Raw genomic sequence first — 26,892 nt, forward strand, 5'->3', positions numbered from 1 at the left:
GGACAAAGCATTGTCAATGTTGTGACAATATTTTTGTACACAGTAGAATAAATAGCATAATTTATATAATAAACTTACACACCATGTTAGGAAAAAAACAAGAGAGAGGCATAAGCAGATGCCCAAGGAAGAATAAAGAGACAGACATATCCAAATTTCCATCTACTCCTCTCTCAGCCTCCACCTGTTTTCAGCTCTTGATTTGCATTTGCCCAATGTGGTTTCTGTGTGTTTAAACCTTCATATTTCTGCATTACCTTGTTCAGTTTCTCTCGAGCTCCTGTAAACTTTTAGCATCTGCAACACCTTCTGACAAATAATCTGACTGGCCAATACATGTTCAGCCTTCTGCTTTTGTTAGTTTTGAACCTGGCTCCTAGCATCACTTGAATTCAGTTGTTAGTAGCTGTTGATAGTTCAGTATTTTTATATTCCTATTTCTAAATACTTTACTGATACTTCATAAATTACTTTGTCCTTTACCAGTTGTATGAAGTAATACTGTAGGGATGAAGCCCTCCATTTATAGACTCTAATTTAGACAACATTTAATGAAAATCAGATTTAAGCTTGTATTTAAAAATCAGTATATGTATTAAGACTGCCTTGAAGTGGGATTTTTAAATGTCCTAATTGCTCTACTTCTTATTTAGTAATGACTTCATGCTTGCTTAAGGCTTTAGTTGTTTCAGATTCACCATGTTCAAAAGCATATCCCACACTGATGACACAGACCACATGTTACCTGCTGACCACTGAATATTTCCTTTTAGCTTGGTTTGGAGAAGACATGGCAAATGAATACATCTTGTGTGGTGGAATGTCCTGTGAACTGTCAGCTCTCTGACTGGTCCCCTTGGTCTGAGTGCTCTCAAACATGTGGCCTTACAGGTCAGTATATACCTTTGACATATTTTAAAGACTGAACTTTTCTTTGATAAAAGCAATAATATCTATTTTTGCAGAACTAGAAAATGTAGATATCTAGGGAGAGTGATGGGAATCTAAATCAGCCCTATTCATGGAAATAAGATGCTTCAGTAAGACTGTATTCACTTGAAGATGTATCGATCAGGTTAAGTGAGGTGATTCCACTCCTCTGCTCTGCTCTCATGAGACCCCACCTGAAATACTCTGCTGAGCTTTGGGGGCCCCAGCGTAAGGACATGGACCTGTTGAAGTTGGTCCAGAGGAGGGCTACAAAGATGTTTGGGGGGCTGGATAACCTTCCTTATGAGGACAGACTGAGAGAGTTGGGGTTGTTCAGCCTGGAGAAGAGAAGGCTCCAGGGAGACCTTATAGTGGCTTTTCTGTACTTAAAGGGGGCTACAGGAAAGATGGGGAGGGACACTTTATCGGGGAGTGTAGGGATAGGATGATAGGTAATGGTTTAAAACTGAGAGAGGATAGACTTGGATTAGATGTAGGGAAGAAATTCTTTCCTGTGAGGGTGGTGAGGCACTGGCACAGGTTGCCCAGAGAAGCTGTGGCTGCCCCCTCCCTGGAAGGGTTCAAGGCCAGGTTGGATGGGGCTTTAAGCAAAAAGGTCTAGTGGAAGGTGTCCTTGCCTATGGCAGTGGGGTTGGCACTGGATGAACTTTAAGGTCCCTTCTAACCCAAACAGTTCTATGATTCTGTGATTTTAAGGTAATGAGAATTTGGCCCAGAATAGTTTCTGACTCTGGGAAAAAAAGTGAGATATGATGAATGATATTTTGAGATAAAAATAAACACTGATATCAATATTTGGTTTTTAGCTGATGGGGGAGGAAGACAAGGGTGAGATTTCTTCTTAGGTTGCATTAGTGGTGAGCTTAGAACAACTAAACTTGTAGAAGAGCACAGTGATTAAAACCAACAAATTTACTCACTGCAGAATTCTGTATTTTTAAACACAGAACAAGGGCAGGGGAACAAGTTACTTTCACTGTCATCATAGTAATTTATTTTTTCCAAAATGTTGCTAACCACTATCTAAGTTTTTTTTATATCAAATCTACCTCACAAAATGGATATCAAAGGCACATTCTAGTTATGGAGGAACTCTTGTTACTTATTTGCATTCATATGTCTCAGAATAAAGACCTGAAATTACCATTGTGCCAGGCAAGTAAGCTATACACACTACTGAAAGAGAGGGGTAGAAATCCATCTATGAAACTTCTGGACGTTTCCATTGAATGGTTAGCAGTGTATGGAATCAAATTTCAACTGCTGGGCTCAGAGTAAAGGATTTTGCATCTTTTTGTGTTCTTTGGGGAGTGCACCATAGGGAAAGGTCTAGGCAAAACCATCTGAAAGCTCTGGCCACCTCAGGATCCCAAGAGAAAGGCCAATGAATTTTTTAACTGTAACAGTTAATCAGTTGATACTGCAGTATCTAAGTAATAATGTTTCAGTTCTTTGAGCTTCTCTCAAAGCACGACTTCTACATTCAAATAATCTACACTTCTATGTTCAAAATAATCCTTATAGAGTGAGAATTGAAGTAACAGCTGTACTGAAGGCTTAAATATGTTGCCAGATTTTCTGTTACAATTTTCTGTTTATATACAAGACCTGAACAATTGACATGATATTTTTCTGAATGAGAAGTATTGTTGCTATGCTTTTTCAAAATGTGAAGGCAGGTCACTATCTGAAATCTCTGTGCTTTCAAAATATAGAATGCATTTGTAGAAGTGAGAAAATTTATTTTAAATAGTAATGTAAAACAGCTTTCAAATTTTCAATATTTTTAACGGATGATGTCAAGCTCACATGTAAGCCTTGAAGCTGTAATTTTCCTATTAGGCAGGGAGTGGGAAGTAACTGCTGTTTTTCAATAAGTAAGAACAATCTAATAAACGCAGTGACCACAAAGCTGGACCGCATTTGTGCACCCATGCAAATACCCATAAAGTTGAGAAAAAATTCTGTATGTAAGAATTCCGCTCTTGCTGTTCTTTGGGTTTTTTTGTCCCGTACTTTTCAATAAAATCCTTTTTCTCCTGTGACATCTCAGTTGGGGCAGCTGTGAATCCAAGCATGATGAGGCTCCACTTGGAAAACATCTTTCTAGCTAGCTGCAGTGAACACAGCTGTCTGGGAGATTAATACAGTTCTGCCTCGTGGCTTATGTAGCTTGCTCTCAACAAAAGATTCATGTCATGATCATTAGGGTGTCCAGTTCCAAATGCATCAGAGTAAAATTTGGAATTCAAGATGAATTGTTTTGGCCAGCTAACACCAGGTGTTATGTAGGTAAATCTTAGTTTATTATAATCCTCAGTATACAAATGTAAATATATACATCTTATATCTTGGTTCATATATTTATCTATACATAAATTAAAACACCACAGCTGCATTGGTTTTGTGGAAACATCTGTGAGGTGACAACTCTAGAGCAGCCACTTTATCACTACTTCTGGCACAAACAAATTTTTTTTATTATATTGTACAACCTCTTTGTAATGAAGCGTAATGGTCTAATGTCCACTGCAAGACAAATGAAGCAAGAGTTGCCGAAAAGATAAAAATGTTTTCCTCTTTCTGCTCATATAAGTATTTGAAATAGAAACTGCATCTCATGATTGTGTGCTACTCATGATTGAAGAGAAGATTAATGTTTGGCAACCCTATTGTATTTTAATTTTCTTTGGGCCTGAGGGAAGAATCTTCCAACTCCTGCAAAATTTGCATGTCATGTTATTCAGACAATGAGGGAAAGTTGCAAGCTGTTCTTGGTTGATGGAATCAGACAATCATAGGACACAAGATTCTATATTAACTCAGAGAAAAACAGAACATGTTAGTCTCTTCTAACAGCAAACTCCAGATGAGGAGCCAGAATCTCCACTGAAGTGTCACAAACATACCATCCTGTTCAGAAAGAGTATTTTTCCCCAGGCTTCTGAACTAGGGAATTACTAATTTTGTTTGCTGTTATAGGAGCAATCTGAAATCCTAATCAGACATCCTCCTGCACTTCTTGCAGTACAAATAAATGATAGAATATAAAGTGTGTGACTTGGAAAATATAAATCTCCATAGCAGACAAGAGCCAACAGATCTGCTTCACAATCCAGTTTATCAAATATGGAAAAAAATTACTTTATTCAAATACAGTGCTTTTCACCAAAATAGAACCATCTTGAGGAATATATCAGTCTAATCACTTTGTTGTTAGTTATATTGCTGCTTCTTATTTACAGGAAAAATGATCAGACGAAGGACCATAAATCAGCCTTTTCAGGGTGATGGGAGGCCTTGTCCTTCTCAGATGGAGCAATTCAAACCCTGCCCAGTAAAACCTTGTTATCGATGGAAATACGGTCAATGGTCTGCATGCAAAGTAGAGGTAAAAGCCATATAGGACTCTGAAGGTATGGAGCTTGTATATCTAGGCATATTTGTGATATGCTCAGATACCTGCTTCATAACACTGTAAACAATTTACTTTCACTTCTCTTCTACAAAAACTAAAGATTTATTCTTAAAGTTCATATTTGTCAACAAATACAACAATGTTTTACAGATATTAAAAGTATAAATGCAAACTTTGGAACCATAGCAGCATCTTTGCTAATAACTGAAATGATTCTATTGTAAAATAATATCTGTGGAAATAGATTGTCATCCTAGAAGATACCTCCACTTGAGGTACTGCTGTGGTTGCAATTCAAAGGCATAATTAGCTCCATATTTTAAGAAACAGTAATAGCAGCCAGCAGAATTTTTGATTTGTTTGTTGGGGTTTTTTTTTTTTTGCTTGTTTGTTTGTTTCAGAAGTAAAGCACAATCTTTTTTTTATTTTTTTTTCCCCCTACTGGAATGAAGTTAAGCAAAAAATAATAAAAGACAGAGTGACATGTAGCTCAGATCTAGTCTTCTTGGCACTTTCTTCTGTCCAACATCCATGTATGTCCTTCTCCAGGATGCTCAATGTGGAGAGGGAACACGAGTGAGGAACATTTCCTGTGTGGTTTTTGATGGATCCATTGAAGATGGTGGCAAAGTAGTAGATGAGGAATTTTGTGGAGAAATAGAGCCTGTTATAGATGGTAATAAGAAGATTATACTTGAGGAAACCTGCACTGTCCCTTGTCCAGGTAACAAAGCTATTCAAATAAATGTTGCATTTCAAGATTGGTTGGGTATCATTATACTTATCAGTGCCTAGCATTAGCCACAGGCAATTAAATCTTTTTCACATGCTTTACTGATTGTACTCATCCATCAAATGACCAACAGTTACTTTCCAGTAGTGGCTTCATGACAATAAATCAATTAGAAAAAAATACCAGGTTTTAAATTTTATAAAAGGCATGTCTCAGTCACAGATTGTACCTAATAAGAATATATTATTTCACAAAATCATTTGAAATAAGACCTGTGTTTAACTCTATAAGAAAGTGTTGGCTTATAGCTAAGTATTTACTTTAAGTGCTTAGGTCACCTAACAGCTTTATTAATACTTTTAACAGGGGCTAAGGAATATGATGCCTTTTTTGGGTGTCTAAGAAGACTATGCTAGGGAGTCTTACTTTTTTGTTTAAAGGGGCTATTCCAAATGAAATTAATATTTTGATCTCCAAGAAAATGTGAGTATTTCTAACTTTTCAACTTGCTGGACGTGACATGCACCATCATTGCCCTTGTAAACTGAATCCAAAGGAGCTGTTACAAATTACCAGGTCTATGACCCTCATACTGATAAGGATTAAGATTCTATAACAGCTTTTTAATTTCCAGTAAAACCCCTCCAGTTCATTTCAAGCACTTATCTGTAGAATTTGAAGTATATTGCTGTTGTTCAATAGAATCATTAGTAATGTATCTTCAGAAGTGGTGATTAACTCCTTCAGTTCTAATGTAGCTATCATTCCATACCAGTCCTCTGTTTTTGTTCTCTCGCAACTCTTCCCTTTCTCAGAATTTTTTTCCAATTCATTTCAAATTGGACTGAAGGTAAAGTTGCTTCAACAAATAGAAAAGAATCAAACCCAGAGAGGCTTCCATAACTGCTTTGCGCAGAGCATTCCAATTGCATGATTTTTACGTATTTTTTCAATGAAAATTGGAAGAATAAAAGGCTTGTAGTTATGTTTTCATGTTAATAAAATTTATATAGAAAAAATATAGCTGCTTATTGCTTGCTTTTAAAATTTGCTGAGCAGGAACCCGTTTTTCAACAATCTCACATTTAGCCAGCAAGAATAACTACCCTGTGGGGATGTGCTAATGATACACTCCAACTAATATTTCCAAAAATCACTACTTGTTTTCCTATTATGTATACATCAGTTCTTCAATTATTCATTTCTTTGCATGCTTTCCTAACATTGGCAAATAAAATTCCTTCATTAATCAGGCATCTGGTCAACACGGTACTGATTATATCTGTCATCAGTATAATGTAAGGTAGCATGAATTTTTAATAGCTCTTTCTTCACTGAAATAATGAGAACTAGGAGGGTTATTTATGAGTCTGTGCACAGTGTAGTCCCATTTTCTACTGCAGTTTTAACAAAATGGTCTCTTTGTGTTGTGCCTGAGATCTTTCTTAAATGTTCTTTAGCTGATCATGCTAATTAGTGTCATTAGTACAATTTTATGTTTCAATTTTATACCATAAGATAACATTCCACAAATCCCTATTATCCTAACATGAAATAACCAGAGCAGACATTTTAATCACCTTCCCATTTCCCTTCCTTGCAAAGAATGTTCCGGCAGTTGCTTCTACTGTCTGTTTAGAGAAATTTTGCATGAGGATAAGCAAAATTAATCTTTTTAAACCTAGACAATGTTTTCTATTTCTAAGGTGAAAGAAAAATTATGAACAAGATATATAAATTTAGCCTAAGGCATACAGTGCACAATACCCTAAAATTTATAAAAATCCAGACATTTGCTGGAGTGTTATTCAGAAATTCAAAATTAGAGTAATCTTCTAGGAATGCTTCAGGAAACTATCCTGCTTTAGAGCAAATAGGCTTTTGTATAATCTTTTTATTACCATTTGCTACTGTACAGATATTTAGAGAGTACCAAAATATTACCTGCTCTTAAATATAAGTCACATTTAAAAAGAGGAATGAAAAGAACTATGAAGAGGGAAAATTAAGAAACTGGATTTGGAAATTTTTTCTAAGACATTTTTCATGTGAAAAACTCCTCACATATGATGATTGTTCATCTTATAAAATTGCTGTTTGACAGGTGACTGTTACTTGAGAGAGTGGTCAGAGTGGAGCATTTGTCAGCTAACCTGTGTTAACGGTGAGGATCTTGGCTTTGGAGGGATACAGGTCCGATCTCGGGCAGTGATCATTCAGGAATTAGAGAATCAACATCTCTGTCCAGAACAGGCTTTGGAAACAAGACCTTGCAATGGTAAGCACCAAAATATACACAAGGCCACTTCCTTTAAGAAAAAAATACATAAAAACAATAGTTTTGTTTTCTTTCTGTTTACAGTATCAAATTTAGGCAAATACAGATTTGATAGAAATGCACTTTTTTTTTTTTTTTCCCAGAATCAACTGTAAACAGAAAAGCTCTCAAATTGTAGCTATCATATGTTGCCATTTTAAATGCAATATTTGGAGTATTGATGATCCTTTTTTAATAATGAGTATCTAAGAAGAGTAATTCCCTGTATGGACATTTCTTGTCCATTCAGAGGCCAGACAGATCAGGCAAAAAAGAAATTTTATATTTATAAGGGAGCTAAGGTGCAGAAGGACTTCATGATTTATCCCAGGCCATACAATACGTGTACAGCAGAGCTGAGATGTGAAGTCAGATGCAGCCCAGGCCACTTCACCAAGCACCAGAGCATTGACTGAAGCTCAGTGTTACCAGGAAAGGAACCTGACCCCTGAATGAGTTTTGTGCAACAGATGGGCCACAACCATTATTTATTGGAAACATCTGGTTTGCCCATTAACTATATTAGTCTTACTCCATGAGCAGTGTGTACAACCATTATAGTTCTTGTCCAGGACACATCTGGTTTATTCTGTATGTATCAACTAAGTGCAGAAGACCTTGGGTCCTCCATGTGTGCAGTGTAGCCTTCTAAGTTGCTGGGTGAAGGAGGACAGGGACTACTTAGTCATATAAATGGTTAAACATAAGGAGTATGGTCTGCTGATGAGTGCAGCTGCTGCCAGTGGTAGCCTAACATCTTGTCATCAGATTTCTTGAAAAATTAATATTCTCTGTGTAGATGGCCAGTGCTATGAATACAAGTGGATGGCTAGCCCGTGGAAGGGATCTTCTCGAACCGTGTGGTGCCAAAGGTCAGATGGTTTAAATGTCACAGGTAACTACTCTTTTTATATACACACAAAAGCCTGGAAAACAGGTGGATAATGTCTCTTCCCAACAAATGGAAATTATTTTTTTCAAAGAATCTGCTAAAAACACTTGTTCCTGATGTATGAATCAACCAGCTGTTGTTGTCTTGAATCAACATGGATTTGCATACTAAAAGTGTAATTTATTTTCCAGAATTATGCAGAATTATGTAATGCTAAAAGTAAATATAAATATTATCCTTCTGTATTGGACCTAGAGTATTTCTTTTTTTTTTTTTTTTTTTTTTTTTTTTACCACAGACATATTTACCCTTTTTAATTTAGGGTTTCAGATTTCAAGCCCTACAACAAATAGAACTTCTATATATAAAAGTTCATTTCAATGCCTATACAGAGGCAGAGATGGAAAGCTTGATAATATCATGAATATATCTTATATCTCCTTAAAATTACAAAATGTAAAATTTTAATAGATGTTCTAATTTATTTCTTTATTTCAGTAACATAAACCAATAGCAGAATACTTTAGTGGAGAACTATGGGATGTAGCTATTTTTTGTGCAAACCAAAGCACAAAACACCATGAATTAAGAATGACTGAGGTCTCCAAATTTAAGAAAATCTTCATATATGTCTGTTTATATTAATTTATTTATCAGAATTAGAGATTAATTTAAACTAACAGTTTATATAATATTTCTATCAGCCCAGGTGATAGTAAAAGAATCCCAGAGATTGTAAATGCATTCTCAATGCCAGCCACTGTCAGCTCTAATTCATGGACTGCCAATACAATACCTCATGATGATGGAATCCACCACTATTGTCTGTTGTGGGAGTAGAAATAAAAATATCTGTATTATTTTTACAAGGTTTTGAAATAATAGCCCAAAGTCTCTTTTGCAAGTGTCACCCTGTGCTATAAGAATATTAAAATACATCATCTTCATGATGAATGCAACAGGGCATTATTTATGCACCTTGATTGCTCGCTGCCTAGTGAGGATGCTTGTATGGTAAGTAAAACTCTAAGTAAGAATTCTTATTGAGATTAACATATGATATTATTTATTAAAGGTCCTACAGGATTTCAAAATAAATCGCATCTTGGTGATTATAGCTCTGAGGAGTTAAAATCAGAATATATTCATAAATCACTGTCAGTCGCATAAAAATAATAATTTGTTCTGATGTAGCCAAATACAGTCATGTGATTCCAGGAAATTCCAGGAAAGACAAGTGTATGAATATGTGCTATTGGCAAAATTTTCATGACACGACCTCCTCGGCAGACTAACTTCAGACCTATATTGTATCTCTTTTTCAAAGTTTGTTTGTATGTGGTTTTAAAGCTGTAGTAACTTTCTGATTTAAAATGAAGACTAGTGGAAAATTCCAGACAATGTAGTCACCAGTTTCCATGCAATGCAAAACTGTATTTTATATACGTTCCTGACAGTTTTCAAACAAAACACTTAAGTACAATATACTGTGAGAACTCCATTGTGTGACGTATAAAGTCATGAACTGTATTACAATTTATGTTTGAACATTTTTTTGAAAGTGGTTTGTGTAAACTACAGTATTTAAGAGCTCTAACTGGTAGATGCATATACCCAGTTGATTTAAATGGAGATTACCTATTTTGGTCTAGGATCGATCAACACATATGTCTTATTTCTGTGTTTCTTTGCTGCTTTATTGCTGCATATTTGGCTCTAACATAGTGTATTTTAATTCAGACATTATAAAAGTTTTATTATGAGTCCTGTTGGTATTGTAAGGCCTTTATTTACTTGCATAATATTATTGTGTTGAATAGTTCTTTTCTACTTCAAGGTGTTGCTTCCCATGAGTGATGAGGCAACTCTTTCCTTCTGCAGCTTCCTTGGATGACTGATATTTTATTACATAGATTCCCACAGGCATGTGATTTGTATGCTAGGATATATGATTTTCCTTTCTGGGGTGGGGGAAAACTTACTGCAACCAGCAGGGTTTTCTTTGTTTTCCATCGGCCATCCCATTAACACTTGGATCTACGTAACCACATCTAACTGCATCTGCTATGGTCGTGACCAACCTCAGCTGTCAGGATTTCATCATCATATCACGCCAGTATAAAAATGTTATTAATTTGGGAGATGCAGGTTAAGTCATCCTGTAGCAGTATAAGTTTTAAACTGCGTGATGCATGTCCCTCTTCTGTAAGCTAGAAGGAAACCAGGTAAATTCAAACTGATTCTAAATGTATTTTAAAGTAATTCTGGCTGAAATGATAGTGAAAGCCTGATTGTGTGTATTGGTCCATAACAATAACTTCACTGTACATAAAGCTGTAGAAATGAGAACTAGGTCTGTATAAAAAAGAAAAAAGACTGAAACCCACTATATCATCAGTATCATAGCATTCAGTACATGCTTTACTGATAATACTTCTTTCCTTCCGAAAAATCTGTCTTAGACTAGCATGAAATGTGCCTTCACAAGAGGCAAAGCTATAGCATGTGTAAAACTGACTGCTGAGGAGCAGCAGAAAACAGGTATCCATTCATAACCTGGATGTGTAGTTTGTTTCCAGTTTAACAGGTGAAGATAGAAATAAAATTATGTTTTTATTTTCTGTGTGGGCACAGTTTTAATATATAAATCATAAGGAGGGCCCTAGAGAACCAAAATCTGTTCCCTCAAGCACAACAAAACACTTAAACTGTTTTTTAAGCAGTACACCACCAAAGAAACAAAGAGAAAAACAAAAGGTTCACTTGCCAAATATTAGCTCTCTAAAATGCACATGAATGCAAATATATGTGCTGTATCCTTACTCTACCTATAAGAAAATACTTAATACCACTTATCCTTCACCTTGGAATAAGAGGACACTTAAACTCAAATTTGCAATAAAAATGTAATCCATGACATACTGTAGCAAATAATGACATCAGTAATTTAATCAGTGGTGAGGTGTTACCATGACAAAATATGATTTTCTGTCCTACAGGGGGCTGTTTAGTGATGCGCCAACCAGATGCTGACAGGTCATGTAACCCACCGTGCAGTCAACCCCATGCTTACTGCAGTGAGGTATGTGCTACTGCATTGGAGCATAAAACACCCCTGTGAGGGCTTCCCACACATCTCTCTGCATTACAAAGATTGTGCCAACAAAAAGTATTTTCAGAGGTTTTGCTAATCACTAATTTGTTAAAATCAACCTCAGACCATTTTCTGCCTTTCAAGTAGATGTGGAAGAATGTCTGTTGATTTGGTACAAACCTGCATAAAAATATATGAAGAGGTACTCTCCAAGGTAACACTCACCAAAACAGTCTTCTCTTCCAGTCATCTGTGTTGTTATGCTTTATAGCTCACAGAAAACTCTGTTTTTCTGCTACACAGTGTAAAACACTTGTTCCTTACAGACTAGAACGTGCAGTTGTGAAGACGGATACACTGAAGTTATGTCCTCTGATGGCACACTCGAACAGTGCACTCTCATCCCAGTGGTGGTGATCCCCACCATGGAGGACAAAAAGGGAGATGTGAAAACCAGTCGAGCTGTGAACCCTACCCAGCCCTCCAGTAACCAGTCAGGACGAGGAAGGACCTGGTTTCTACAGCCTTTTGGGCCAGGTGAAGTCATGCAGTGAGCAGTTCTTAATGTTAAGTACTGCTGTAGGGTCTGGCATTTACATTTTTGTGATGCCAAGGAAGAAATGAAAAAACGTTAAGTGTTCATTTAAGAAGACAGGCATCTGCCCTGACTGAAAACAAGGGAAGAGACATAAGCAAACCCCTAGACTTCTTAGCTACTCCATCAATATATTTAATGAAATCTTGTATTGTAGAAGTTTTCCTTTTAATCCCTTCTACCTGTTAAAATTCACAGAAGCTATTTGAAATATGACTTTAGAAGGGAGTCGGCTGCAAAGTTACAAACCAGGAAATTAGATTATTCTGTTTCAACCAATCATGCTGTTGACAGAGGAGTGAAAAGCTAGCACTGAAGACTGTAAAGGGTAAGGGCTGCTTAAAATTTGCAGCCGTAGCATAAATTTTAGGAAAATAATCAGTATAGATATGCTAATACTCCTCTGTCATATCCATATTTAAACTAATTCATGTTAGACAAGAGCTAACCATTTTACTGATATTTAGCATAGACATGCTCTAAGTCTCTATAGGCAGTATTTGCTTTTATGATGGACCTGAACAAGGATTTATGGGCAAGAGTGGCAAGAAATATAAGACAGTTATCCCATCAGAAATACTTTATAAAGTCCATCATGTAATCAGATTTCAGTAAATATTTCCTGGTACTATTAAGCATTACAATAAATAAAACATTAATTAACAAAATACTTTCATATAGAGAGATATGATACTTGTCCAAAATGTTAATTATATGCAGAGAGCAATTGGTTAACTTAAGTGTCTTTTATATCACATAGAGCTAAATATTCTGACACACTTGTGTCTTAGAGTGTTCATTCCTTTTTAAAGATTTTATGAATGTTTTTAATCTGAGAATTGAAAACAGTATCTTTACATGCATCATCTGTAAAATGCTGCAAATTGAGACCTACAGCAAAATTTCTAATAAGCAGATTAAATCATGTTCATCTTAGAAATACTTATGTTAGATCTATTAGTCTTACTAGCATTTACTGTTATTTGTACTGTGATACTATATTTGATACCTGCAATAAAATGTTCTTTACTCCAATTAGTTAATACTTTAATACACAATAAAAAAAAAAAAATAAAAAAAAAAAAAAAGAAAAGAAAATTAAGCCTTTCTGGTCCTCCTTTAAAAAAAACAGTATCTTACCAAATATGTTGTCTTTTACTCATTCTAGCTAACTCTACCTGAAAATGCCAGAGTGGGTTGTAGCAAACAGAGTGCCAAAAATGCCAAAAATAAGCAAATGTCAGACAGTCTCCCTCAACTATTTAGGAACATGGATGCTCATGTGATCTCAGACATGGGTTTTGGAGCAAGGAGCATTTGGGAGATTTCATGAAAACTCACTAATTTTCCAGTAATTCAAGTCAGGAAAGGAACATAGCTCAGCTCCAATAGGAACAATGGTATTTAGTAGAATACTTTATCCGGTGAAGGTGGGAGCAAATGTGGAAGAAAGTGAACATTTTGTACTTCAGAGGAGATTTATGTTTGGTTGTTTTAATTCCAGGTTGAAATGTCTATTGGAAAGGTTTTGATTTACTCTAGCATGATTATTCCTTTCCTCACAGTTTCTAAGTCTAGATCAAAATAGTTCTTTTAATGTCTTCAACAAATTATACTGAAGTTACAGAAAGGAAGGTATTAAAACTATCCTCTTCAGATGTCTGCGTTGATGTGTTACCCAAAAGAGATGAGTTTGAGATGCCAGTTCCCTTGTATATGTAGAAATAATCTATCCAGGGGGAATTCAGAAAGCTTGAGTTAGATGCCCATAGTCACATAATAAGTATGACCTTGTTAAGAGAGTTCCCTGTTTTGACAAAAAATAAATAAATTAATGCACAAAGTAATTCCAGTCTTTTATTCAAGGAGATAATACTATATTAAAACAAGCAAACCCAAAACACCTTACCAATGGAAATAAGCAATGGAGAGAAGAAACTAAACTATCTAGCAGTACTGAAGTCTGAATTCCTCTCATTCGTATTATCATATCATTGGATATGTCGAGTCAAATCTACTGTTCAATTAATCCTTAATGGGTCAGTTATTTCAGTTATATTAGTTATTATCATTTATAATGTTTCATTAGGTTGATTAATGTAATGAAGCTAAAATGTTTTTAATTTGATTAGTCTTGAACAAGATGTCCACATAACTGCAAGATTTTGCATTGCTAGAAAACAGAAAGCCTGAACTTAACTGCACAGCAAGAGAGCACTACTGTGGTTCTGAGCAGTCAGTCTGACTGATTCTTTTTGTTATTATGTTGTAGAAACATCAACTACATTGATAACGCCTTTTTGTTCTACAGAGATATCAGGAAGCAATAAGTATTTCGTAAGAAAAATTTTAGCTGTGATTGCTTACATTGCAAATATACACAACTCAATGAAATAAAAATGTTGTTACCTGTAAATTAAATAATTCTTCTTTTAAAATGGAATTTTCATTGTCAAGGAGATGCAACAAGGATAGCTAACTCCTGTAAAAGAATGTTTTCAAAAAGCCATTTAGAAATTTGCAAAATGACTTAGATAAAAGTAGTAAGTCAAGCATCATGCACTGACCTTGGGTTGTGACATGCTCATATGGGGTTTGGAGTAAAATCCCTCAGACAGAGAAAGTCACACCATTTTTCCTGGGAGAAGTGGATACATCTATGATGAAGGCAAGCAGGAGAGTGGGATGTATACCTCAGCTTGCAGGGACATCATGTCCAAAATAAAAACTGCATAAATACAGTCCTTATCAACAACAGACAGTTGTTTTATATATGAGCATGGGTTGTGCTTTTTGGTGTATTTTTGCTTGTTCTGTAAGGGGAAGTTCTTTTCTTACAGCAAAGCTTGCATTTGGTAGGGGAAGAAATTGGAAAATTATTACTTTACGCAGTGGTGAAAGCTGTGTATATGCAGTTAAGGTATGGACGAGGTAAAACATGCTAAAGGTATTTAAAAACATGCTAAAGGTATTTAAAAACATAAAATTCAATAGCAACAGGAATGAAACTAACAGGCAGATTGATTTACCAGAGCTAGAATGGAAAGTGATGCTCAGCATAAATGACTCTTGGGCTGATAAGCTGGCCTGTGATCATGCTGAAGGATTGTTTGCTACCCCGGGCCCAGAGGCTGGGTTTCTGGGGGTCTTGCTTTCTGCCTCTGCCCCACATCTTGGCTCCATTTGGATTATCCAGACTTTCTGGCTGAAAAGCAGATCACAAGTGCACAGAGAAGTTATTGCTCAGTTGCTTAATAGTATTTACTCTTATTAACCTGTAATTGTTAGAGAATACATTTATTTTGGATTATAAAAGTATTTCTATGTTATATAAGAACTAATAATTCAACAAGACTAACTCAAACATTACTAACATTCATTCCTTTTAGATGGGAGGCTGAAGACCTGGGTTTATGGTGTAGCTGCTGGTGCATTTGTTTTACTCATCTTTATTGTTTCTATGATCTATCTAGCCTGGTGAGTTCTTTAATTATTTACAAACAAATAGTCCCACACAGACTCTAATGCAAAAGTTTACATTTGCCGCTGTAGAAACTGCAGGCAATTCTGTGAACTGCAGTGTTTAATTTTCCATGTCTTTTTGCCCAAGCTCAGGTTAGTGGACTGTGGTTGTAGTCTAGGTGATGGATAAACACATTCTCTCCTGAGGTTAGAACTTCTTACTAATATGGGGTAGCCTAGTGTATGGTTTATTTTTGCTCAGTTTATCTCTGTTAAGAATGTACTGCGTGCGTGATAATTTCATTGCGTCTGTATCACAAAATGCAGAGAGAAATAGCAAGAAGGAAATCTAGTAATCAGGCAAGTCAGATTTGATACTTGGCAGGATGTACACAACCAAAAGAAGTCTGAAAACTTTCTCATGTGACTTTTGTATGTGAAATAATATTTTGTTGAAAAATCTTAGTACATGTGAAAGCAATGATTTTTTGCAAGAACAAGTCACCTTTGAGAATGCTCTTCCTGAAGTTTTCTAGTTCCTCTTTGGAATTTCTGATCCAAATAACTGTGCAAATGGAAGGTGAGGGCAGTGTGGTCATACACATCAAGCTCTTGGCTGTACTGCATTAGTAGGCATTTGTGGGGCTTCTAGGTTTGTTTGGTTTTAGTAAACCTTCCCCAAAATCTCACTTCTGTCTAAGTAAGGGAAAAAAATCTTTTAGTTTTTGAGGAAAAGAAAATCCATTAGCATATAACTCCACTGCAGATTCTTTAGACTGGAATCTGTGGCCACTGCAAGCCACTGCAACAACTGGTTTGGTGACAAAGATTTAGATTTGGGCAGTCTAAATGACATAGCTGAGATAAGATTTTGGACAAGACAAGATAAGATTTTGGACAAGACTGAGGATGCAGAGGCCTGAGTTAAATAAATGCTTACATTGCATTATATTACAAGAAGACAAGTACTAAAACATGCCTAAACATGCACTTATGTTTGGCTTGGTAAGTTTTTGAAACTATATCAACTGTATCAGAAATACTGCTGGATTAATATCCAATTCAAGGTTAGACAGGGAATGATTATGGCTAACAACCATATCCCTGCTATTCAAGACTGGTTTGATTATAACATCTAGATTTAACTGTAGTCAAGTATAATGAGATAAAACTAATCAGAAGTTTCCTGTGGAAACCCTTGATGTGTCAGGAGAGGTTAAGATTTGAGTCGCATAATTTAAAAGAACCTAATTACAGTTTTAATACATGACAAAATATTGCAATGCAGGCTCTGGGTTCTTCTGAAAACTGACTGATCTTGCAGGAGTACCTGCCAAGGATTTAATCAAGTCACATCATCGTGATAACAGCCCATTTCTGAACAACTGAGCTTGGAAAGATATGTTGCTTTGAATTGATAAAGAGATAATTACTGATCCAAGTGAGGGTTTTAGGCTTATAGCTTTTACAAATGAACAACTAAAGACATTATCTTAAAACAGCACACTCATCTTTCATCTAAGACTGAAATCCATCTGTGTATGTTATTAGTTTCTTGTTCTATTTACAAATTATCTTATTGTTTCAGCAAAAAGCCAAAGAAGCCCCAGAGGAGGCAGAACAACCGACTGAAACCTTTAACCTTGGCTTATGATGGAGATGCAGATATGTAAAATACAACTTCTCATGGTGACAAATGGCATCTAAATTAATGGACTGAAATCAAAAGGTGTCTAAAGCCACAGGGATTTTCTATGGAGTGGATGAAGTGTTTTGACTTTTTTGTAACTGCACCATAGATAAAGGATGAATTTCATAATGCCTATGGATATTCAAGGTATTATTGCTTTACTTTAGACCATCAGCACTGAGAAATCTGGCAGAATCACATTAATAGACACTGCAGTTGGAGATTTGTGGTCTTTCTTCAATCTTACAAACTATAAGCACCACTTCTGTCTCCAGAATACTGTAGCTGACATAGTAATAACAGTTGGAAGCCCCTGCATCATTAACCAAGTATAATCGGTGCGCATGAAGAGTTTGTACCAAGCTATGACTCTTTATATTCAAGCATAACATATATACTCAGTTGAACCATATGTATTGCTCTATCAGATTATATACTTGTTAAAAAGCATTTTAGTGCTGAGTACAGTATTAACTTTTAACTGGGATTAATCCACTGAACAAATTCAACAGTTTGCCAGTTGATGATAACTTGTGTTAAACCTGAAATTCAGAGGGCAATGACTCACTTGCAAAATTCTGTCCTGTTATCACTCCAGAGTATAAAGGCCTCATATGTACATCCAGAAAGGAGGCATTCTCAGATTCAATATTTTCTAGCGGTTGCTGTTTGGAAAAAGAATACCCATTGTAAATGTTACAATATGTTTCTACTTTCTCTAACTCAAACTGTTGCCTGCATCTTTTTTGCTACATGTAAGGCAAATTTTTGCACTATATTAGTGCAGCATGATATGCACTTAACTAGTATTGCCATAGAAACTGCCTCTTTTCTGAAAGGATGATGATGTATCTTGTACAAGGAGTGTCAAGTAGACAGGTCTTGAATCCTGAAGAGAGTAGTCTTTGGTCTGGACTGCAACTGGATGGAATCGGCTAACGACGTGTACTGTACACACACACCTTTCCTTGTCACAGCAGCCATTTGTGGTCTATATCATGGCAGTAATACAAGTGTCTAGTTTCCTGCCCCATCTACCTATACCGGTATAGATTGTCCTGCTGGTTTCTAATTGTACTTTGAAGGCTGTTTATGACTAGATTTTTTATATTTGTTAACTTTGTTAGAAAAAAAAGAAAAGAAAAAGAAAAGTGGTTGCCCTGTAATCCTGAGTGACATACTTACCATCTAAAAAGGTATTCTGATTGTTTGTTCAACTAAAATAAAATGGTTTTGATTTTTTTTTCCTTCTGCTAGTGAGAGCATTTTCACTGTTGATGACAGTGCAATACTCAGAGCCCTTTTGTCTTTTCTAATTAGGATAATTGGATAGACTTAATTATTCAGTTAAACTCTTGAGCATGCTGGCAAGTAAACAGTAAGATCAGTAGTTCTGCCATTTGAATACTCGTGACTTTTTTAAAAAACTCTGGCAGTATAAAAACTCACTGTTAACCTCTTCCATGCTTACAGCTTTTCAGTGTTACGCTTTTGACATGAAGCTCATTGACTTGCCATTGTATCTACATGCCTGTTACAGATGTGATTCATGACCTGAGAAGGGATATTCTCATCAAATGGCTTATATGTGTAACCTGAATATATAAGTGACTGTGCCACTACTAAGCAATACAAAACCTTATCAGGCAACCTTTCAAAAATAATTCTTATATAAAGTTCAATATTAGATTCTCAGGTCTTTTTTATAACCTAAACCATTTTTTCCTACTCATTGTACTATCTACTCAAGAAGCAACAGGTTTTGCACACTGAATAAAACTGTCACTTTTCAAACTTTGGCCCAGATCCACTGAAATCAATGACAAGACTCATGGACATCAGCAGGTAACATCAGTACTTAAAAATACCTACCTTTGGTCCACGTAGAATAATTCTTGGAACCAATGTGCATTTTGTTAAAGTTCAGGAGAGATTGTGGTCCTACTTCAATTTAGCTAGCTTACATTACCAATGTGGTGCTACCGCATCAAGAAAATGACCTTCCTCCCACTGTGTAAGTATTCCCCAAATGGGAATGATGAGCAGAGAGGAACAATGTTAAAAATCTTTTTTACAGGATTCATTTCTCATTTTATACCTTGATCAGGCCGCACCGGTGAAGGGCCATGGCCCCCTGCCACAGCAGTGGTTTGTTCATACACATGTCCCAGGACTGGGGGCTTCAGTCTTAAATTCCTTTGTAAAGATCCCTAAGAAAAAAAAAATCTTGATGAGTTTAATTACTTCAGCATTCTTGAGTAGAAAACAAGAAAAACCTTGTTGATTCCTATTTTGTCAGACATACAAAAAATAACGTTGAAAAGTTATGAAGTTCTAAAGAACAATAACTATCATGTGGAGACATAGAGCTTAATCATGATTTCTGTACTTTTAGAAGTCTGATTCTGTATTGTCAAATAGTATTGAACCAATAGGAAACTGAGGGAACAGGGTTTCTTTCATTGACAATGAGTCATCATTCTTTATTATATTGGCTGGACTTAGCAGGAGCCATTGCCTAGTTCTTGCCTTGAAGATTTTTATGTTCTAAATGTAAGAATTTAATAATTTGAAGTTAAAGGTATGCCATCTCCTTTTTCTTACTGTATAAAATGGACAAATGAAGAAAGGGATAGGAGGGTTTTTAAAGTATGTTTGGCCTTTGCAATCCATGAAAGTATTTTAGTATGTGTTACATTTTATATCTGGTCAGAAAATTTTGCTGGTGCACATCTGCATCATACTAGTGCTGCATTTAAAATCTAGAGTGCATTTTTATTATTAGTTTTTTTATGAACAAAGTGCACAGAAATTCGAAGCCAATATGGCTTCCTTCATTATCAAGAAAAAAAAAAATTAGGCTATAAGGAGGGCTGAAATTTTATGTAAAGCTAAAAATTGCAAAGGTGATTAAGCCCTTTAACATTGAAACAGAAATAAGTAATAGGTGAATTATCATTATGGAATGAAAAGCAATTTGCTTTAAAAATCAGAGTGCTTCTACAAATCCAGTGCCTAAAGCAGCCACTACTGTAGATTGTTAGTTTGTGAAAGTAATGTTTCCAGTGATCAGATAAACCATTCAGAAAATAGCAAAGTAGACATTTTCCTGTTGATGTGGTGGTTTGTATTTTCCTTTTTAAATTTGTAGTTTCTAGATTACTGTGTCTGCTTTGAGTCCTGGAGCAGTTCCTTTTGAAGCTTTGATGCAACTGAAGAAGCTTGTTTATACTTGGTATAAAGCATCGATTTTGAAACTCCCTTCCTCCTGCTAAAATGTAATAAAGTTTGTTTTCCAATACTACAATCTGAAGAGACCAATTTAAAAACTCTATGTATAAATCACTGTAAAATATTCCTTGAATGAAATGGAAATCTGTCTTTTTACCCTTCTGTAAATTGTGCTCACCCAAAGTTAAGAGTTTATTTTGCCTAACTTAATTTACTTGAATATTTATTTTGTAGAACAAGGAGGCAACTGTCTGAGGAATGTTTACCTTTTTTTTTTGTTAATGTTAATTTGTAAATTGTGTAATGCATTTTTATTTTTTAAATTATGTATATTTCTTTTTTAATGCACAAAATGTTTACGTACAACTACTGCAAATTTGTGTATATTGTCACTAAGCTTTATTCAGTTAATACAGATGACATGAAAATGTAATAAGTCTTACATTTTCATCTGGGTTATTTTTACATAACTGATGTACTGCTGACAATAAATATAAACACAAAATTATTTAATGTCTTTTTTTTATATATATGTAGTATACTACACTGGGATAGAGTAACAATAAAAATGAGATCCCTAAAATAGGACCACCTTTTAAATAGTCTCTTTTTTAAAATAAAGAAATTAGCAAACATATTCTTGTTAAGAATTAGTATTTCTCTTTAAAAAGAAAGAAAAATACTTTCTGATGTTATGGTAACTATTGAAGGCTATTGCTACAGTCCTTGTTGACATAGACATTTACAATGCATATTTAATTCATCGATAAATATCCAATAAATGCAATAAATTGGTGGTATTTAAATTTTTTTACCTTAATTGCCATTTTTAATTCAGAAAAACTAGGCCATATGTGAAGAATAAGTGGTGGATCAAGATCTCACTAAAACACATCTATTAACTTCAGTAAATCTGAATAGGTCCCTGTCCCTATAGGAGATGGAACAGGTAACAAAATCCCCCTCCTCTAAATAAACAAACATGCCTAATGCAGTCAATAAAATTATCATTTACGTCCCAGTTGCTAAATTAACATTACCAAATTCACTCTAATTTCTTCTAGAATCAGTTGTGACTCTGCACTTTTTTCATAATTGCTCGTATTCTACCTCTGTGGTCTCCAAAACTCAATTTTTTTCATGTCCATTTCTACAACATATATTTATGCACCAGTTCATGGGGGTTTATACAATTTTGATAGTTATTACCTTCCCAGTAACCCTTCCAGGCTAACCCTTAAAAGTTTGAAACCCAGTTTTGAGAGCATACAACTTTAATTTTAGAGGCATTTCAGGATTTTCAGAAGTACCTCCTACGTACCTTTTCTCCTGCTGGAATTCAGAGTAAAATAACAGAAGCATTGGACTTGTCTTCCCACCTTAAATTTAATAGAGGAATTTTTTAGATCATTTAAAGTTGTTTAATTCAGTACAGGCAGAATTCTACAAACAGTTAAAAAAGGTACTTGAGAGAAGAAAATTAAAATTCTCATTTAAACTCTGCAGAAGGGATTTACCTATGGTATACTCATGAAGATCATATGGTCTTCACATTCAGTAAAGACAGACTTTGGCAATTGGTTGCAAGACTTCTAGAGTAATGGCTTACAGATAGGGAAAAGTATTATTTATTTTTAAAAAAGAGTAAGAGAATATGATTTTCCAATAAAAGAATAATGAAAGGAGATAAATAGAGAGGTAAATCGAGAGGCTTAGATAAGCCTTGTAAATATTTTAGGCCTCTAGTAATGTGAAGCTCTACAGAATTAGGTCTAGAAATTTATCCTGCTGAAACAGTATTGGGCTTAAGCAGCCATTCAGGATCTGCTTGGCATCACAAAGCACAATCTGGCTACAGAAAAGTTTATTTCTCAATCTTCTGGTTGTTTTAGACACAGGGAAGCTGAATGTCTATCCAAAAGCAGCTAATGACCAGGCAAATGAACAAATGATTTGCACTCTTTCAGAGCGTGGGTATCTATAGCAGACGGGTCTTAGTATCTGCTTGCCTGTTCGTTTATTTTTTCAGCAGAGGGAGCAGCTGATTCATTTTGCTTAACTTCATTTGGGCAGTGCCCCTGGACATGGACCGGTTGCCCTGTGGTGACATGCCGGTGAAGCATCTCCTACTTCCTTTTGAAAACTGGCATCTTTCCTAAGTCCCTCTTGATCTGAAGGATTGCAAGGCTTACTGTGAGGCACACCTTCCGTGACATTGGGCAGACACCGTTGCTCTTTCTGTTTGCCATCAGGTAATCTTGCACCGAGAAAGAATTGAGCCTCGTGCGAGCACCGTAGTCTCAGAGTGGCAGATTGTTAACACCGATCTGCTGGTACTCACACATGGCAGTGCTTTAAGCTGACCTTTCCCACCTGACGTATAAGACATTTCTGGTATTAGTATTCTAACCTGCCTTGACAAGCGGATACTGTTGGATGCTACCTCATCCTGCTTGTCCCAGCCTGGTTAGGTAATGGTTCTGCTGAAAAGGAGGGGGGGTGTGTCCTGGTGGACAACACGCTGACTGTGACTCGGCTGCAGACCCTGGCAGTGAGGGAGGTCCCCCTTGGGTAAGGGAAAATGTCCTTCAATTTGTCACAGTGGTGAAGCTAATTATCGTTTTCCATATTCAAAGAAATAACATTTCAAACAGTTCGAGGTTGAGCCTATTTAATTATTACTATGCGTTTATGTATTTACAAATCCTTTGTCTTTTTAGAGAAAAATAAGACTTGGTACTAGTTTGTTTATAGATGAGGGGTTGGTGGCTCCTGCATATGTTTTAATATTTTGTGGCTTGTATTCAGAACATAGTCCTGAAGTTTATTAGAATTATATTCTGAAATTTAAATTATAAAATGAATGAGTTTCTGTTTACGTTCAAAAATACCCTCCATAATGTCATATTTCCTTAAAATGGCAGATTACTTGTTTGTTTCTCAATAAGTATCAGATCAGTTTTTCTTAGCTTACAAATAAATGCTTCGTCACAAATTCAGTGTTGGGTTTGAAAGCAAGTCTAATTTTTTTCCTTCCCTTAACAGTTATAAAACCAAAAAAGCTTTCTTACCTATACATATTAAACCATGACTTAAATCTCAGCTTTCTGATTCTTCCCAGTGCTGCTGAGATGCAAATACAGAAATAGCAAGATAATTTGAGCCCATGACCAGAATTTAGTTAACAGTTCTGTGAATGCACATTCACAGTTTGTTGGCTGTCCAGTATTGACAGATTATTTTTAAAGTGCTGCCTAATGAAGTCCTACAAAAACCTCTCCCAAACTGATTTACATGATTTCTATCACAGGAAAAATATGAAAACTGTCACAAAAAAATAAGAGAAGGGTGGCATATTGTGTCTTGCTTTCATACAGTAAACCTGATTCCTTTAACAACTTTCTTCCTGTGCCCCCATTATGTCTTGATTCTTGAAGCAAATGGCAGATTTCATCCTTACCTGGAACTTTCTGATTTGCACTGATTGCTGTCATAGCCTTTATTCACTTTTGATGTGTCTTCTCACTCTTAAGATCATGGTTAGACAGCAACAGTTACCAACTGACAATTACAGGTATTTACAGGCATGCTATCAAAAGCAAAAATATACATGCTTAAAATGTGGATTTTGAAGCTGAAATAATTTGTTTCCTCTCTTCATGCAATGAAAGCTGCAGCTATGTATTTGGAAACCTTGAAGATACCTGATTTTACATTATTTCAGGTTCAACCACACCATTCTATTGCTGTTACTTTATACTTTTCTCTCCTGCTCCCTTGTTATACTAATTTTGTTTTAATTTTCATTGTAAAAGCATATTGAAGGCTGTCTTCTCTGTGTGTACAAGTATAACAGAACAGAGAACTTCCTCTTTGGAAACCTGACTGTGATATGTCAATAAACAGTGATTAACAGAAGCTCACATCCTCAGTATCTTTTATTTTTCCAATAATTCTGGTATGAAAGCTTGGTGAACCAGCTTGGAGATGGTCTCTATTTGTGAAGTCCCTGAAGAGTAAATCACCACAGAAGGCAACTAAAAATCCTGTTCCTGTGAGTAGCTCCATAGCAGGAGGTTCTGTATTCATATTTCTTATTTCTGAATGTTACCCTAAACACACACAGATGTTCTGGTTTTAGTTACTTTATGTATAAGATATACCAACAACTTAAAATCATGGGTATTACAGATGTTGTCATGGTATATTTAAAACAATTTATCAGAGATGTGTAACATCATACATGTGATAGCACAGAGATGAGTTCAGGTCAATATTCTGTACTTAAGGTCAAGAGGGGAATCTCCGTAAGTGTGTATTCCATCTTTGGCTCTCATTTTTAGTTTTGATATTACACAAAATTAAATAAACTTTTGTTCCTTAATTTGATCTGAACCAATATAATAAAGACTAAAACACCTCACCTACCCAGTACTGAAGAATAACACTTCTCAGCTGCAGGTCTGCTACTTTTCAACCAGAGGGCTGAACCCACACAACCCGCAGCTCCAGGAGGCCAAGCAGGCTGTGCAGGCCCTCGCTTTCCCTCTTTGGCTTCTTCTGCAAGGACCAGTTCTTGCTGGAGTCACTCTCTACAAACAGGTTCTCTTAGACATTCGTCAGGTTATTAGTCCCCAAAACTTAAACTACCAGTTATTAATACTGACCCCATGACCTACTAGCAAAGAACCAATGTCCTGTACAAAGCTGGACTCACCATCTCAGTGTTACCTGTCATTATAAGGATTATGTTGGTATCTTCCTCACTGGTCTGTTTCTTCATCCTCTACAACTGAAGAATTCTGTAGCTCCATTTTTTGGGTGGAAAATGGTGACACCAGTTTTCACTCAGCTGAGGAAAGAAAAAAAAAAATAATTATCTGGCAGTTTTGTGACTGCCTGAAGTTGAATTTAATGAACTGCAGCAAAATCTTTCAGCAACATTAGGTGAGCAGCTGGAGCTAAACCCTACATTTCTGCCTTAAATGGCCTCCACTTACTAGTTGATGAGCAAACCATTAGTAGCAGTCATTTGTTCAATTTTACAGAAATATAAAAGGAAAATTTGCAGCACAAGTGAGAAGTTAATTGTCAATCTCAACTGGCTCTCCAATCCCATTGCAGGATTACAGTGCTAAAAAAAACAGGGCAGAAGTCTAATGGCCTCAAAATTGTAAATGGAACTTTTCAGAGAGGCAAAACATTATTTACATTAAAAATTGCTATACTCAATCTCTGTTAATGCATTCTCTTTGAAATGAGGTGATACTGCAGATGACAAGACTTCCATCTGCCACCTTAGATCAATGAAATGACAGTACAGTGTGTTTCTCCGGAAACCTTCATGGGTCTCATAAAAAAGCCTTATCACCACGTATTAAAAATTGTCTTTATGTTTAAAAAATTCTTATAGCACTATAGCGATAAGAATAGAATATAAGTTATAATAATATTTATTACTACTTGATTTACATTGTTTAAAGTTTTAAAGCCCTACTTCAGTAGCTGTCAATTACAATACAAAACATCCTGGTCATTCCCCACATAAACTGTATTGAATTACGTATGTAAGAAGAAAACACGTATGCAACAGTATTGGGAGTGGGGTTTTTCCAGCAGAATGACAGGACAATTAAATAAAAGTAAATTACATTAAATTGCTTTCAAAGAGGGGAAAAATATTATTCTAAAGAATTCTCCAAATCACTGACTGAAAATTTTCAGATTTTAATTCTCATTGTTTTTTTCAAAAAAAAACCCAGATCTTCCATTTACCATACAATGCCTAAGGACAAGGAAGGGAATTTGTTCACTGTGCTCTCAGTTTCTCTGTGAAAGGCTTGCACAATCCACTGTCTGTGCATTTCTTCATATTTCCATAGCCTTTCTGTGGGGGGAAAGAAAATCTTTCTCCTTTTGTCTTGTTGTCAACATTGTAAATATCTGACTGTCAGTCACATGTATCTATATCCATGTTTAGTTCTTTTGTGTCCTGGAAGTCTTTCGATCCAGCCAAACCATCTGCTAAGAAAAGCATCAACAGAGGAGAACAAGTTGGAATATCAGGAAGAGGATCAGGTGTCTACAATTAATTTGTTTTGCTTGTCTTCATATAGTACAACCGTAGTTTTACACAGATAACTGTAACAAACAGTTATTCTGTGCAGAATAGTGCTTACAACTTCAACATGATTATACAGTGCAGAGAAAGACAGGTCTGGTACAACAGCAGAGCCCGTGAGGAGTGAGGGCAGGCTGCAGCGAAGAGGGCCACAAGCAGAGGATGCTGAAGGAAGGGTCACAGACTGGCACTGGAAACCCCTTGACTATAACTCACCCATGTTCAGTTAAAGAAATGCAGAGCTGGAGCTGAACAGGACTGGTTTTAGGGGTAACAAAGGAAATGAAGAATTAGTATTTAACATATGTAAAAGACACCATATAGTAAATTTGACTTAGTCTGGAACTGCAGACCAATGAAGACAGAGCAAAGGTGTAATAGGGTGTTG

General features: G+C 35.8%; 1 protein-coding gene across 4 annotated transcripts in view; it reads left to right on the top strand.

The window, feature by feature from the left end:
* THSD7A (thrombospondin type 1 domain containing 7A) overlaps positions 1-24,301 on the top strand; it is a 290,606-nt gene extending 266,305 nt beyond the window's left edge. For 3 of the 4 annotated variants that reach the window (XM_032991409.2, XM_042801868.1, XM_032991407.2), the window contains exons 22-30: positions 774-891; positions 4,197-4,342; positions 4,919-5,093; positions 7,207-7,380; positions 8,219-8,314; positions 11,311-11,393; positions 11,732-11,942; positions 15,390-15,477; positions 17,051-24,301. In XM_032991409.2, coding sequence (XP_032847300.2) covers positions 774-891; positions 4,197-4,342; positions 4,919-5,093; positions 7,207-7,380; positions 8,219-8,314; positions 11,311-11,393; positions 11,732-11,942; positions 15,390-15,477; positions 17,051-17,135 — 1,176 coding nt within the window. In that variant the 3' untranslated portion in view covers positions 17,136-24,301. The remainder of the gene's footprint in view (positions 1-773; positions 892-4,196; positions 4,343-4,918; positions 5,094-7,206; positions 7,381-8,218; positions 8,315-11,310; positions 11,394-11,731; positions 11,943-15,389; positions 15,478-17,050) is intronic. The other variant, XM_032991410.2, reaches the window with a different exon arrangement.
* The last annotated feature ends 2,591 nt before the right edge of the window (positions 24,302-26,892 follow it).

The sequence above is a fragment of the Tyto alba genome, unplaced genomic scaffold, assembly GCF_018691265.1.
Source record: "Tyto alba isolate M040663 unplaced genomic scaffold, T.alba_DEE_v4.0 Super-Scaffold_38, whole genome shotgun sequence".
NCBI classification, from domain to species: Eukaryota; Metazoa; Chordata; class Aves; order Strigiformes; family Tytonidae; genus Tyto; species Tyto alba.